Source organism: Lagenorhynchus albirostris, chromosome X, assembly GCF_949774975.1.
Source record: "Lagenorhynchus albirostris chromosome X, mLagAlb1.1, whole genome shotgun sequence".
In the NCBI taxonomy this organism is placed as follows: domain Eukaryota; kingdom Metazoa; phylum Chordata; class Mammalia; order Artiodactyla; family Delphinidae; genus Lagenorhynchus; species Lagenorhynchus albirostris.
In genome coordinates this window covers 90,410,387-90,426,503 of record NC_083116.1, presented here as the reverse complement: position 1 = coordinate 90,426,503, position 16,117 = coordinate 90,410,387, and the positions used below count along the sequence as shown (strand labels likewise).

General features: G+C 42.7%; 1 protein-coding gene across 1 annotated transcript in view; it reads right to left on the bottom strand.

Annotated features, from left to right (window-relative positions):
• ZNF41 (zinc finger protein 41) overlaps positions 1–16,117 on the bottom strand; it is a 51,693-nt gene that overhangs the window by 11,704 nt on the left and 23,872 nt on the right. The window contains exon 2 of the mRNA XM_060138217.1: positions 12,274–12,517. Within this exon, the coding sequence (XP_059994200.1) occupies positions 12,274–12,345 (72 nt within the window). The 5' untranslated portion in view covers positions 12,346–12,517. The remainder of the gene's footprint in view (positions 1–12,273; positions 12,518–16,117) is intronic.

Genomic DNA, 16,117 nt, shown 5'->3' with positions numbered 1-16,117 from the left:
AAAGCCAAATACCATATGATATCACTTATATGTGGAATCTAAAAAAATAAAACAAGCTAGTGAATATAACGAAAAACAGGAACAGACTAACAGACATAGAGAACAAACAAGTGGTTACCAGTGGGGAGAGGAAAGGGGCGAGGGGCAAGGTAGAGGTAGGGGATTAAGAGGTACAAACTACTATGTATAAGCATACAAGGATAAGCAACAAGGATATATTGTACAGCACAGGGAATATAGCCAACATTTTATAATAACTATAAATGGAGTATAACCTTTAGAAACTGCGAATCACTATGTTGTACACCTGAAACGTATATAATATTATAAATCAACTATACCTCAATAAAAAAGTTTTTTGAAGAACGGCAATATGAAGTGTTGAAGAGAACATGGTGCAACGAAAACTCTCATATGTCTAATGGAGCTGTAAATTGGATGACCATATTGGAAAACCTTTTGGCTTTACCTGGTAATGTTGAAATATGCATACACAAGGACACAGTGATTCCATCCATGGAAATATGCTCAATTGGAATATGTGCTCATGTGCAACAAGAGGCATGTTCAAGAGTATTTACAGCAGCATTATTCAAAATGTGTGTAATATTTCATGATAAAAAAGTTTAAAATTAACAGTAATTTTAAAAATCAGTGTTCAGCATAACAGTAACAGTATCTACTATCTGTGGAAAAATATGAAGGATATTTTCTTAGTTGCTTTTATTTGCATAATCTATAAGCATATACCACCCATCCACCCACCCACCCACCAACTAATCAAGACTGGTTTCTTGGTTAGGGAAATCTGTGGGACTGGGGGAAAGAACTATGTGAATGTATTACCTATTAAAAAATTAAGTTTAAAAGTTACCAATGGGCTCAAGATGGAACAGATACAATTCTCCCTATTTTTCCTGCTAAGTAGCTGGACATTATATATAAAAAAAAAGATAAGAAGACTGTCAGTTGGAGAGAAGGAGGCTAACTGCCTAGGGACCTTGGAACCTGAGGAGTGACACAACAGTGATTTCCCTGAGTTTTCTTTTCACCCCATATATCTTGGACTGCGTGGTGGAGAAGCTGGCAACCCAGAATGCCAACTGGTGCAGATAAAAACAGTCCCAAGAAAGCCTGCTATCTCTAGCCAAAGTACCAGGAAAGGGCCAATGTAACAAGAAAGAAAAATTTAGATAATTACTGCCCTACTCCAGCCAAGCATCACAGAAAAAAGCTGCAGCTCCCATCCCAATTTTCATCATCGAAGGCTGAGTGGGGAGCCTAGGTTTTCATCCCTGCCTGGGGATAATGAGGCCCCTCCCACACAGTGTCAATTTAGGCTATGTGGGGATCTTGAACTTCTACCCCCAACACAGTAATGAGGTACCTTTTGGTCTCCCCACCAGGGTGGTGTCAGAGGTGGTCTGGTGGGGAGCATGACATTCCACCTCCACCCAGGATCAACAAAGTGCTTGTCCCCTCTGGGGTGTCAAAGGAGGCTAATTAGGGACCTGAACTTCCACCTCCACCTGGCAGTAAGAAGGAGATTCTCCTTTTTTAGCAGAACAGTGTTGGAGGCAGACTGCTAAACACAAGATTTAAATAATATCCAGAGTCTCAGAGTGCCCAAAATATCCAGGACATAATTGAAAATCAGGCATCATGTGAAGAAGCAAGAAAATCTTAACTGGAATGAGAAAAGACAATCAACTGACACTGACACTGAGATGACACAGATGTTAGAATTATCAAGGATTTTAAAGCAGCCATTATAAAAATGCTTCAGGGATTTCCCTGGTGGCACAGTGGTTAAGACTCCGCACTCCCAATGCAGGGGGCCTGGGTTTGATCCCTGGTCAGGGAAATAGATCTCACATGCATGCCACAACTAAGAGTTCACATGCCACAACTAAGGAGCCTGTGAGCTGCAACAAAGGAGCTCACCTGCTGCAACTAAGACCTGGAGCAACCAAACAAATAAATAAATATTAAAAAAAAAGCCTGGCTATGCATTAGAGTCATCAGGGGAACATTTTGTCCCTGTGCTAACAGTACTTTGTTATTATTTTTTAAAAAATGCTTCAATATACTTAAATGCAAAACCAGAAAGTCTCAGAAAAAAAGATATAAAGAAGAACAGAATGGAAATTTTAGAACTGAAAAATAGAATAACTAAAATTTTAATATCAGTGTAAGAGCTCAACAGCAGAATAGAGAGGACAGAGGAAAGAATTAGAGAACTTGATGACAGAACAATAGAAATGATCCAATCTGAACAACAGAAAGAAAATTGACTGGAAAAAAAATGAGCAGAGCCTCAGGGACCTCTGAGACTATAATAAAAGATCTGGCATTCATGTCATCAGAGTTCCAGAAAGAGAGGAGAAAGTGTGGGGCTGAAAAGTATTTGAAGAAATTATAGCTGAAAATTTCTCAAATTTGGCAAAAGATATCAACTTAGAGTTTCAAGAAGCTGAGCAAACCCCAAAAGGATAAACCAAAGAAATTATACAAAGACACATTATAGTCAAACTTCAGAAAACTAAAGACAAAGAAAAAATCTTGAAATCAGCAAGAGAGAAATGACACCTTACCTATAGGGGAAAAACAATTAAAGTGACAGCAGATTTCTCACCCAAAACCATGGTGGAGCGAAGGAAGTGGCACAACATTTTTCAAGTGCTGAAAGAAAAGAACTGTCAACCCTGAATTCCATATCTGGCAAAATTATCCTTAAGAAATGAAGCAGCCATGGCCATTAAGTACATGAAAAGATGCTTAACATCATTAATTATCTGGGAAATGAAAATCAAAACCACAATGAGATACTACCTCACACTCACTAGGATGGCTAGAATCAAAAAGTCAGATAATAACAAGTGCTGATGAGGATTTGGAGAAATTGGAAACTTCATACAAACACTGCTGGTGGGAATGTAAACTGGTGCAGCTGCTTTAGAAAACAGTCTGGCAGTTCCTCAAATTATTAAACATAGAGTTATCATTTGACCTAGCAATTCTACTCCTAGATGTATATATATACTTGAGATAAATGAAAATATATATCTGCATAAAAACACGTACACAAATGTTTACAGCAGCATTACTTATAATAGCCAAAAGGTGGAAACAACCCAAATGTACATCAGCTGACAAATGAATAAACAAAATGTGATACACCTGCACAATGGAATATTATTCAGCCACAAAAGGAAGGAAATACTGATACATGTTACTACATGTACATGCTACACTTCTTCCCTATCTATTTGCCTACCTACTTATGTATCTGCTGACCTATTATGGACTGGTGACTTCCTACTTTATTCAGTGGGTTATAACCTATTACTATCATTATTTCTTTTGCTACTCAAATTGCCCCAGGTTTAGCCAGAGGGAGCTCCTTAGAAACATTATGCTGAGTCAAAGAAGCCGGACAAAAAAATCACATGTTATGTGATTCCATTCATGTGAAATGTCCAGAAGAGTAAAGTCTATAGAGACAGAAAGCATATTAATGTTTGCTTAGGGTTGGAGGAGGCAGGGAGGTGAGGTGGAGCAGAGTGATGGCTTAGGGGTATGGAGTTTCTTTTTGAGGTGATGAAAATGTTCTAAAATTGATTATAGTGATGGTTGCACATATCCATAAACATACAAAAAACATTGAATTGGACACTTTATTTTTAAAATAAATTTATTTATTTATTTTTATATTTGGCTGTGTTGGGTCTTTGTTGGTGCACACGGGCTTTCTCTTGTTGTGGAGCATGGGCTCTAGACACGTGGGCTTCAATAGTTGTGGCACACGGGCTCAGTAGTTGTGGCTCATGGGCTCTAGAGCGCAGGCTCAGTGGTTGTGGCACATGTTGCTCTGCGGCATGTGGGATCTTCCTGGATCAGGGCTTGAACCCATGTCCCCTGCATTGGCAGGCAGATTTTTAACCACTGCACCACCAGGGAAGTCCCTGAATTGGACACTTTAAATGGGTAAACTATGGTATGTGAATTATATCTAAATAAAGCTGTTACTAAGAAAGAAGAAATGAAGGGGAAATCAAGATATTCTCAGAAGAAGGAGAACTAAGAAAATATGTTGTCAGCAGACCTACCCTAAAAGAATGGCTTAAAGGAAGTTCTCTAAACAGAACGGAGATGGTAAAAGAAGTCTTTGAACATCAGCAAAGAAGAAAAATGGAAAGAGAAAAAATATGTTTAAATACAATAGACTTTCCTTTTCCTCTTGAGTTTTCTAAATTATATTTGAAGGTCAAAGTAAAAAGTATAACATTTTTATGATGTGGATCTCCATGTATGTAGAGGAAATATTTAAGACAATTGTAATTGGTGAGGCTAAAGGGACTTAAAGGGAGCTAAGTTTTCTACACTTCACTCTAACTGGTAAAACGTCAACACCAGTAGAGACCTATGTGGTGATGGAATAGTTCTGTATCTGGATTATTGTACAGGAATCTACACATGTGTAAAATGGCAGAGAACGACACGCACACGGCAGAAATGTCAATTTCCTATTTGTGATAATTGTACTCTAGTGACACAGGATGTAATCATTAGGGGAAACTGGGTAAAGAGTTACATGAGACCTCTCTGTACCATCTTTGCAACTTCCTATAAATGTATAATTATTTCCAAATAAAAAGTTTTAACAAACTACTAAATTATCCTCAGAAAGATTGGAGTAGGGGACACAGCAAAAAAGATCAAGATGCTATTAAAAAGGAGCACTCACAGGAGTTCCCTGGTGGTCTAGTGGTTAGGATTTGGCACTTTCACTGCTGTGGCCAGGGTTCAATCCCTGGTCGGGGAACTGAGACCCAGCAAGCCGTGCAGCACAGCCAAGAAAAGAGATAAAAAATGGGGGGAATTCACTTCTTTCCTCTCTATCTGCCTACCTATGTATTATAGGGTCTGGTCACTTCCTACTTTATTCAGTAGATGATAATCTATTACTATTATGATTTCTTTTGCTACTCATATTGTCCCAGATTTGACCAGAGGGAGCTCCTTCAAAGTGGCTCCTGTGTCATTTTGACATGTTCCCATCTTTTGAGTGCTTCATTACTTCCCAGCACAATGAGTTCTTCCAGAATCATTTTGTACTTTCTCTGTTCCAACCCTGGAGTCAGTCATATCTCCAAGAAGCTCTAGTTCCTATTAGTGACAAATGGTAACTCAAGGTGTGCTCATTGTGCCTGGCATATAATTGTCATTTCAGCAGTCAGAGAAAGGAATTTTTTCCTTATAGGAGAATGCCAACTAATCAATATAGAAGAAATGATGGAATTAGAAAAACACCATTAGGGAAATAGCACCGTAATTAATTGTTACAGGCAAGAATCATTGCTAGATGCTACAATCAGCGGACAAAAGCATGAGAAATAGTCTCAATGTATACATAGTCTCAATGTATCTCCCCACAACCTAGTTGTTAATTACAAAGAGAAATATAGTAACTTTACAGTACCTGACAGATGCCATCTTAGCCAGGTGATCAAAGTTAACATTATCAATAAAGGACAAATTGGTATTGAATTCTTGCCAATGTGAGGCACTGAGAAGAACACAGCATCATTTCTGTGATATTTGACAAAAATGAAAAACCTGAATCTAATTATGAGGAAGCAGGAAAAAAAACCCAAATTGAGGGACATTCTTCCAAATGGTGTCATGAAAGTCAAGGAAAGCCTAAGGAACTGTTTCACATTAAAGGGTAAAGGGACATGACAACTAAACATAATACATGAGCCTGGATTGGATCCTGGATCGGGGGAAATACTATAAAGGATGTTATCGTGACAACTGGGAAAATTATTTACAAATTGTATGTTAGTGAAACCGAGCAGGACCATGTGGGGCTCCTGGGCATGGAAGCCTTTCTGTCCCCTGTTCTTTTTTTTTTTCAAGATTTTTGTCTTTATTTATTTATTTATTTGGCTATGCTGCATGGCTTGTGGGATCTCAGTTCCCCAACCAGGGATTGAACCTGGCAGTGAAAGCCTGGAATCCTAACCACTGGACCATCAGGGAACTCCCTGTCCCACATTTCTTGTTTGTAGGGAATAGATTCCAGCCTCCATGACCTTCCCTGACTTCCAAAGGGCAGATTTGAACAGTTGCTAATCAGTTAAGGGAGGGGATGCAGAGACAAAGGAGAAGCAGCCAAAAAAACAATAGTGCAGCCTTGGGGCAGGGTCCTGGTTCCTCTTCAAGGGATACACATAATATCTTTGAGCTCTTTACAGAACTAAAACCCCCAACAAATGGAAGGTGTTAGCATTCTTCATTCCAGAGAAGACCACATGAGGCCAGATTAAAGGAACCAGAGAAGCTCATCAAGAGACTACCTGAGACCAGATTAAAGGAGTGCAGGCCCTGCACACACTCTAATCCTTACCAGCAAGCCTGCTCTTGAACCATTGCTATAAAACTCCTCATCCAATCCTCCCAGGTTGGGACACACAGTTTTTCGGGGCAGGAGCCTACTGTGTCCCCATTTGTCTGGCAAAGCAATAAAGCTACTCTTCTCTACTTCACCCAAAACTCTGTCTCTGAGATTCGATTTGGCACTGGTGCACAGAGGCCGTTTTTCACCTCATTAGGTAATTAGATAATACTCATCAAATATTAGATAGTACTAGATCAATGTGCAATTTCTTGATTTTGATAACTGTACTGTGATTATGTAAGAGAATGTCCTTGTTCTTAAGAGATACACATTAAGTATTTAAGGGTAAAGGGGAATTATGTCTGCAAATTACTCCCAAGTGGTTCAGAAAATAAAGTTTTAAATATTTCTGTGTGTATACACTACATACATACATACATATATACATAAATTGAGAAGAGAAAGCAAATGTGGCAAAATGTTAACAATTAGTGGTTCTGGGTGAAGGGCAAAAGAATCAAACGTTTCAAAAGAATTAATGCTTTAAAACTCTTAGTAGAAAATATAGGTAAATATTTGTTTAGGCCTTGGGGTAGGTGAGGATTTCCTAAACAACACAAAAAATGCCCTAAGTATCAAAGACAAGATCTAGTGATTCAACTGTGAGGAAATGAGGAAACTTTATTCATTGAAAGACCTTTGTTCTTTGGGGGCCCTTAATAGTGAGTGTTCAGGGGCACAGAGCAGGCATGGAACTCACAGTATCTGCTCCACCACCAGCAGCTCCGGGGGCAGATCCGCAAGCACTGGGTGGTGCCCAGCACTTCTCCATCCACCAGCTCTCCTGAGCACAGCCCCAAGGGTTGCTGAGAGCAGGACCTCCACCTGAGCCTCTAGCAGCATGTCTGACCTACTCCCCTTCACTGCACAAGGGCACTCACCCAGGGAAAGCCCTGGGGTCAGGCTTGAGGGAAGCTCTCATTCTGCCTGCCCATCCTCCTGATCCTTGCTCTCTTGCCGGTGACCCCAGGACAGACTGGCAGGTGTGTAGGTGACACAGGGGAGGAGCCTCAGGTGGCGGGGAGGAGTGGCTATTTGCCAACCAGTATGGGAAAATTAAAATATTCTATCATTTGGCACTGGTAAACATTTTTAAAAAACTTTGTTTTACCATTTTTAAAAATTGAAGCAGGCTTCCCTGGGGGCGCAGTGGTTAAGAATCTTCCTGCCAAGGCAGGGGACATGGGTTCGAGCCCTGACCTGGGGAGATCCCACATGCCACAGAGCAACTAAGCCCATGCACCACAACTACTGAGCCTGTGCTCTTGAGCCTGTGAGCCACAACTACTGAGCCCACGTGCCAAGAGCCCGTGCACCACAACAAAGAGTAGCCCCCGCTTGCCGTAACTAGAGAAAGCCTGCACACAGCAACGAAGACCCAACACAGCCAAAAACAAATAAATTAATTAATTAAAAAAAACTTGAAGCATAGTTAGTTTACAATGTTGTGTTAGTTTCAGATGTACAGCAAAGTGATTCAGATATATATATATATATATATATATATATATATATATATATATACTCTCATACATATATATACTTTTTCAGACATTGTTAAATATTTTAACAACTCTGACAGCCCAAGTTGGTGGACAAAAGACCACACTCATCTGTCTCTCCCTCCCTGGGAGTCACACAGGGAAAGGGTAAAAAGACCATGCCAGGCACAGATGCCCCTCTGATCCCTTTCACTTTGGACTCCACCCTGGCTGGGTAGGCTTATGTGATGTGATGGAGAGGGATTTTGGAGCTAGTGACTTGGATACAAAGTTGCTAATATAGAACCACCCAGATTCTAGCCTCAGCAGCCACATACAAAAAGGTTTGGTTTTATGGCCCATTTCTACCATGGAGGATGGCCTGTGTCTCTGCCACCACCAGGACACTTACAAGGACTCCCTCATCCTAGGTGAGGATCCCCACTCCAGCTCTTGACAGCTCGCCAGTGAACCACACAGCAATGTCTCAGTCCCAAAACATTCTGCACTCTCACCCCAAGGGAACGCTGTGCTGCCAGGATTGGCCACTCACTGCCCATTCTGTCCCTGGCCATCTGCTCTGTCCCACCCTGCAGCCGGCTTGGGGCTCAGTCCCCAAGGGCTGCTCTCACTCCTGCCCCAGCACACTTCTCCATCACCTCCTGTGATATAACCCTGCCCTTCTAAACCCTATCCCAGCCTAGCAGGAGGGCTCCTAGCGCACTTACTAGGCTGCCTGAAAGTATGCAGTGTAGCTCACTGTGCCCTCGCCTGGGGCTGGGGGTGCCCTAGTCTTTCCTGCTCCCATGCTCCTCCCTCTGGCTTTCCCTGCTTACCCTACCCACTCCTGTCCCCTAACTTCTCCCTGCTCCCTCTCCTGATTCTTGTTCCCTCTGCATGGTCCCCATCTGACTCTTCCTTCATCCCTCTGTTTACTGTTCCTTCTAAATGTTTATTGTTATTTCTGACTGTCCCCTGGTCTGTTTCCTGATGTCTCTGTTTATTGCTTCCTCTGATTGTCCCTTGTTCCATGCCTCCTGTTTCTTCTTCCCTCTGACTGATCCCTGATGCCTCTGACTGTCCTGTGTTCCCTTTGACAGCTATTCCTCTAGCTGATCCTTAGTCTGTGGCACCATTCTGGTTGCACCCTAGTCCATCTGGCTGCTCCCTGGTCCTGATGAGCCTTTCTCATTCCTTCTAGTTGACACAGACTGACTGCCCTTTGACTCCTCTGACTTCTTTGTAGACCCAATTCTTCCCTGCTCCTTGGGCAGTCCTGGAAGGCATTTCTAATATGCTCTCATCTGGTGCTCTGCATCTGGTCCATGGACCACTGTCTGTGAAGTGCTGGTCTACCTGGCTCCTAGCCTAGGCTCTTGATCATCAACATATACTACTTCTGTGTGCTTTGTGCCACAGCTGGGTTCTGTACTTTCACCTTCTGCATCACTTGCATTACATCTGACTTTTGACTGGCTCCTTTGGCTGTTTCTTGGGCAGGGTGACCAACTGTCCCAGTTTGCCTAGGACTTTCCCTGTTGTAGCAGTGAAGTTCCACATCCCATGAAGCCCCTATTGCCCTATCTCAGGGAACTCTGGATGCTCCCCAGACTCTCTCTGGCTTCTGCAACTGTCCCTTAACCCCAGTGCCCACTACATGGGGCCTCTGGCTTCGGGAATGGATACTATGCCTTCCAGCTGTTCTCTAGTCCCTCTAGTTGTTCCCAGGTCAGACAGGCTGCTATCCAAACCAGATATATCTTTGATGTCCACTTTGCTGTTCCCTCTGGCTACTCCCCAACCTCTACGACTGTTCCTTGTTGCCTCTGGTGCCCTTGGCTACTCCTCATCCTCACAGGTCCTTTTGCCTCTCCAACTGTCCCATGGGCCTGTCCCTTTCCTGCCCCTCCAACCTGTTCTACAGCCTCAGCATCTGGTCCCTAGCTTCCTCTGGCTGCTGCATATCCCAGGCTCATCTTTCCCATTTCCCATTTCTGTTCCCCAGTATCTCTGCCTTTCCCCATCCTCTCAGATTCTCCTCTGACCCCTGGTACCTCTTGAAGTGGCTTGTCTGGCAGGCTCTTACCCAGTACACCAAACCTTTTTGCTTTTTCCTTTTAGCTGATTCTTCTGTTTCCTTGTCCCTGTGGATGGTCCCTGTTCCCTCTGGTTGATATCTGGTTCCTCTATTTCCTGGTCCCTCCTCCCATTTTGAGATCCTTCTAATTGTTCTCATATCCTCTGGCTCTTCCTTGCTCCCCACTATTAACACTTCTCCAGCCCCAACTACTGTTTCTTGGTCTCTCTGCTGCTCCTGGCCTCTGGCTCTTGTTTCCCATTTCCTCTGTTTGTTCCACTGATTTCCCACCTGTCCCCTGGGCCCCTTGGCTATCCTCTGTTTCCAGTAAGTGCAACATGGTCCCTCCAGCTGTTCCCTGTGGCTATTCCTCATCCCTCTTTCTCTTACTGACACCTCTGCCTGTTTTCCAGCTTCAGCCACTATTCTTAGCCCAACTGGCTGTTCCTCACCCCTGGGGACATTTTTATTGGTTCCTTGGTATCTCTTCCCATTCCCTGCTCTCTGACATCTAATGAAAAAACTAAGAACCTAACAAATAAATACATGAATAAATAATATTTACCAGGGTCTTGGTCATTTCCATCTCTTCTTGCAAATGGGCAGAGGTCTATGGTTGGGAAGGAAGACATGAATGGAGAAATGTGCCTTGCAGAGATCAGAATCATTCATCTAGAAATTTCCACACATTGGCTGGGCAAGAGGCCATGTGCAGAAGGACTTGGGAGGACCACATTGTTGTGGCCCCAACCTGTGGGTCTGTGACTGATATGATGGAGAAGAGCCTGGACAAGGACAATTTTCCAAGAGTGGAAGTGCCCTACTGTTAGGCAGCAAATCGTTTACCATTCAATGTCCCTATACCTTTGACTCAAAATATAATTTCAGTGACTTGGGCAAAAAGATTTAAGTGTAAGAATTTCACCATAGCAGTTTTCATCACAACAGAAAACCTAGAACACCCTAAATTCACATATAGTGGATTGGTTAAATTAAATATAGTTTATCCATAGGATATAGTTTATCCTATGCATTATGTGTGTGTGAAGAAAAATATTTACTGCCTAGAAAATTATATTAAACTGCCAAGTTAAAAAGGAGACAACCAAATACTGTGATTTCATTTTTAAACTTGAGCTATATAATGTATATGTGTGTGGTATGTATGTACACTCACAGCCCCACATGTATACCCACATACATGCACATACAAAGGAAAAAACAACTGTAAGGAACTATAGCTAAATGTTAACAATGATTAACTTTGGCTAATGCTGGAATTATAAGTAATGTTTTATTCTCTTTGTATTTGCTTATTTCACATTATATTGTGAAATAATGAAATTATGAAATAGTAAACATCAAAATAATTTTTTAAAGTTTAATATTATCCTAATGACCACATGACCCTGAGCCCCTGTGACAACGAGCCTGTCCCAGAGGTGACAGCATCCACAGGACAGTCGGAAAGAGGGAGCTGTGGGGCAAGGTCTGGCTCCCTCATCATCTTGTTCTGTTTACAGAATCTCAAGGGGAACTTTTAGTGGGAAACTTGGTCTTGGCTATTGTGTGGTGAGGGTGGAAGACATGGTCAGGAGACAAGGTTCCAGTCCACTGCTGTCACTCACAATCCCAGAGGCCTGGGCAAGTCATGTACCTTCTCAGGCCACTTTACTCATCTTTGAGAGGAGGAGGAAGCAGAAGGGCCCTAGAGACTGTGGTCACCCTACTATCCTGCCATTCTCTAAGTTCCAAAGAAAGGGGATTTTTCTGCCCTAGATCAGGATAGAGGAGAAATCAGCAAGTCCCCAAGGATCAGGGGAAAGCAGGCTCTGGTAGGGATCAGCTGAGTGTGTGCACAGAGCCAGTGAGGACTGAAGGGCCTGTGCTGGGCGTCAGGGGGTAGCGTCTCCCTGGCTGGGGCCGGTGGTCACCCCCACCCAGACCTCGCTCGCAGACACCCTGCAGGGAGCTGCCTCCCCCTCCTCTAGGCGGTGGGGCTGACCCTCCCAACCCACCTTTCCTCCATCGGCTGCATCACATTTTCCACTGAAACAGGAAGGGCTCTGGATGTGGGACACCAGCCACGTGGTGCTCACGCAGCAGGAGGATGGTGACCTGTCTCAGGGACACCAAGTCCGGAATTTGCCCCTCCTGTGACACACTTGCCCCTGCCCTGAGTCCCTAGTGACAGGTCGGGGCCATCTCCTCACTGAATAAACTCCTGTCCCTTGAGCCCTGTCTCTCCTCACCTCACACACACTGCCATGTCCCTCTGCAGCCAGGGCTGGGGACCACTGGGGAGAGCTCCGGTTGGCTGGCATTGTCCCGCTGAGCCTCAACCCTCAGGCTCTCCTGCTGACAACTCCGCTCTTCCCGGTACCCTGAGGCCAGGCGGGTCCGTGGACTCAGCCAGAGCTTCTGGGGCTGGAAGGAAGATCCTGCAGCCTTCACTACGGGGTCTGGCCCAGGGGCTGCGCAGAGACTCCAAGAAACCTGGAAAGACAGTGTCCACGTGGTCAGTCATTCAGCATTCACCCCATAAATGCTTCCTGGGGGCACCAAAGTACAGTTTACAACACTGGATACTGTGGAAGAGAAAAGTTCAGTAATCAACACCAAGTATTAGCATACAATATGGAAAAAAACTCATGAGATTTGGTGTAAAACGAATGAGAGTTTGAACTCCAGCTCTTTTGCATTCTAGCTGGAATCTGGGGAAGCCACTTTAGTCTGAGTTTCTTCACCTTAAAACTGAGGATGGGGGCTTCCCTGGTGGCACAGTGGTTGGGAGTCCGCCTGCCGATGCAGGGGACACGAGTTCGTGCCCTGGTCGAGGAGGATCCCACATGCCGCGGAGCGGCTGGGCCTGCGGGCCATGGCCGCTGAGCCTGTACGTCCGGAGCCTGTGCTCCGCAACGGGAGAGGCCACGGCAGTGAGAGGCCCGCGTACCGCAAAAAAAACCAAACAAACAAAAAACTGAGGATGAAAACACCCATCTCATAGGGCTGTTAGAGTTAAATGACATGATGCTTCAAAAGCACTCCTATTTGGCATCAGGAACACACTCCATTGATATTAAATATTGCTGTTATTATAAGGTGCAAGGAATGTTTTATTCGGTACCTCGTTTAATTTTCACACTCATCCTATGAACTAGGCATTACTTTTGCTATTATTCCCATTTACCATCAGATAGAGCTGTTCATAAATATTAAGAAATTTGCCCCAAGATCTCTTAGATTAGGGGGAAGGACAGGGATTCAAACCCAGGTCTGCCTAGCTCCAAAGTACATTTTCTTAACTACTGTGCCATATGGTATTCGATACGTGGAAGAATCACAATAAACATTATTTCTGTTTCTTGCTGCCTTTAAAGTGCTCTGGCTGAAGGATGACATGTCACATGTGATAAACCAAGCGTCTGTATAATTCAGTGTACATTCTGGGCAACTTATAGAGCCCAGCCACCCTCTTCTGCCAAAGATGAAAACATAAACTCTTTGTCCCCTCTCTCCCAATTCCCATCTGGCCCTGAAAGTCAGCATGTCTGCACAGCCTCCTAAATCGGTAACCTACACTGCTTGACAAAAACTGTGCCCCAAATGGTGCTATCAACTGGTTTCCATAGGTTCCTCAAATAATCACCAACACAGGCAACACAACCTCAATAGAAAATCAACTATTAATCTGCTCAATGCCCCCTGGATCCAAACCTGACCTCCTATAGGACTCCATAACTCACAGCCCATATGTAGAGTCAATGACTCCCATAAACCCCTCAAATATAGACCTTCCGGTCCATCACATACTAACTCACACAGTCCTGCAATTACCAATGTCTACAGGTCCCAATCAATGACTCCCATAGGGCTCCTAAAACTGTCTCCCAAAGACTTAAAATCCCAGGCTTGCAATCAATCTTTCACCACCTCAGTGTCCCAATCAATAACTCTCATGGACTGACTGATGACTTCAGATACTTTAGATGACTTCAGACCTCCAACTCTTATAAAACCTCAAGAATTTCTACAGAGGTCTCAATCACTTACCAACATATGTCTCTAATTATGTTTCTTCAAGGATTTCCCAAGATTATCACTCACTGACCCAAAATGAATAGCATCTATAGGCCCTGGATTATCTAATCCTATTGGACTCTAACTCCGTGATGCCCCCCCACAGAAATCCTCCCAATCCTTTACTCCCAGAGGAACCAAATCAACCCCAAATCTGGTTTGGTATTGAATTTAAAGAATAAAAAGAAAATTTAAAATGCTTCCAGGCAGAAACAGCATGTTATTTACAATGGAAAGGGATCACAATGGCACTAGATTTATTTGCAACAATAGGAGCCATATTAGAAGAAAACATCTACAAATTATTGAAAGGGACTGCAATCCAAGAATTTTAAACCCACTCTAGCTGAATACCATGCTTCCGTTAGAGCAAAAGACAATTTTAGACATACAAGCACTTATAACATTATATGCCAATATTAGAATCTCAGGAGAATACTCAAGGGGATAGTCTAAGCAATTGTAAATTCAATAGCAACAGAAACCTCAAAATTGGAGGAAAGCAATTTTGAGAAATGATTATTGCAATTGATATATAGTTATAACTGAGTAAAGAAAAATGTATGTAATTGGGCATCTGGAACAAATAAGATTATTACTATTAATAAGTGGAAAAAATTTTAATACCCTGGGGAAATTTACTGAGTGAAATGAGGAGGAGGAAAATTATGCATCTCTTTTACTAGATCCAAATAATATTAAAACATTATTTGGATTTAGAAATAGAGAAAATATAGACAATCACATTTGTAAGGAAGGTGAAGGCAACTACTAGGAGAAATTGATAAAGATAAAACTCCAAACTATAATTCCAAAATAATAAGAAATTAGAGGGGAATTAAGAGAAACATGATCAAACCAGCAAAAAAAAAAAAAAAAAAACGGGAAAGAGAAAGTGAGGAAATATCAACCACGTAAAATAAATAGTAAACATAAGATAATAGGAGGCATGAAATCAAATATATTAGAATTCAACTAAATTGAATGAGCTGAATTCTGATGTAAAAGATAAGGACTATGGGATTGGGTTAAAAAAAAATACAGTTGCCGCACATCTAAAACAAAAAGACAAAGATGTGAAATGAAGCACTGGACAGAAGTATGCCATGTTATTTGCTACTCTTTCCATTATGGTCAGCATTAGTTATGCCTTGTTAGGAAATCGTTGCCTACCTCAGGGTCATAAAGATGTTTAATGTTTTCTTCTAAAAGTTTTACTGTTTTATCTTTCACATTTAGATCTATAGTCTTCCCAGGAAGGATTTGGTGTGTGGTATGTGTTAGGGTCAAGATTCATTTCTTCCATATTGGTGTCAAGATGATCCAGTACCACTTATTAAAAAGATTACCCCTTGGGCTTCCCTGGTGGCACAGTGGTTGAGGGTCTGCCTGCCAATGCAGGGGACACGGGTTCGTGCCCCGGTCCGGGAAGATCCCACATGCCGTGGAGAGACTGGGCCCGTGAGCCATGGCCGCTGAGCCTGCGCGTCCGGAGCCTGTGCTCCGCAATGGGAGAGGCCACAACAGTGAGAGGCCCGTGTACCGCAAAAAAAAAAAAATTACCCTTTTTCCAGGTTGCCTTGTGACGATATATGTGGGAGTCCATTCCCAAACTCTGTATTCCCATTGGTCTATGTGTCTATTCTTGGACCAGTACTACACTGTCTTAATTAATGTGCTTCATATTAAGCTTTGATATCTGGTAGAGTAAAAGATTATTAAGTTGGATTGCATTAAAAATAAGGACCTCTGTTCATGAGAAGACAAAATTAAGAGCATAAAGGCAAATCCCACAGTGGGAGAAGATAATTGCAATACTTGTATCTGACAAACAACTCATATCTCAAATATATTAAGAATTCCTAGAAATCAATAAGAACGATAGAAGAAGAACACAAGGATCAGACACTTCACAAAGAAGATATCCAAATGGCAAATAAGCATAGGAAAAGATGCTCAAATTCATAAGTTAGCAAGAAAATATAAGCTACAGATACTCATCCACATCCACCAGAA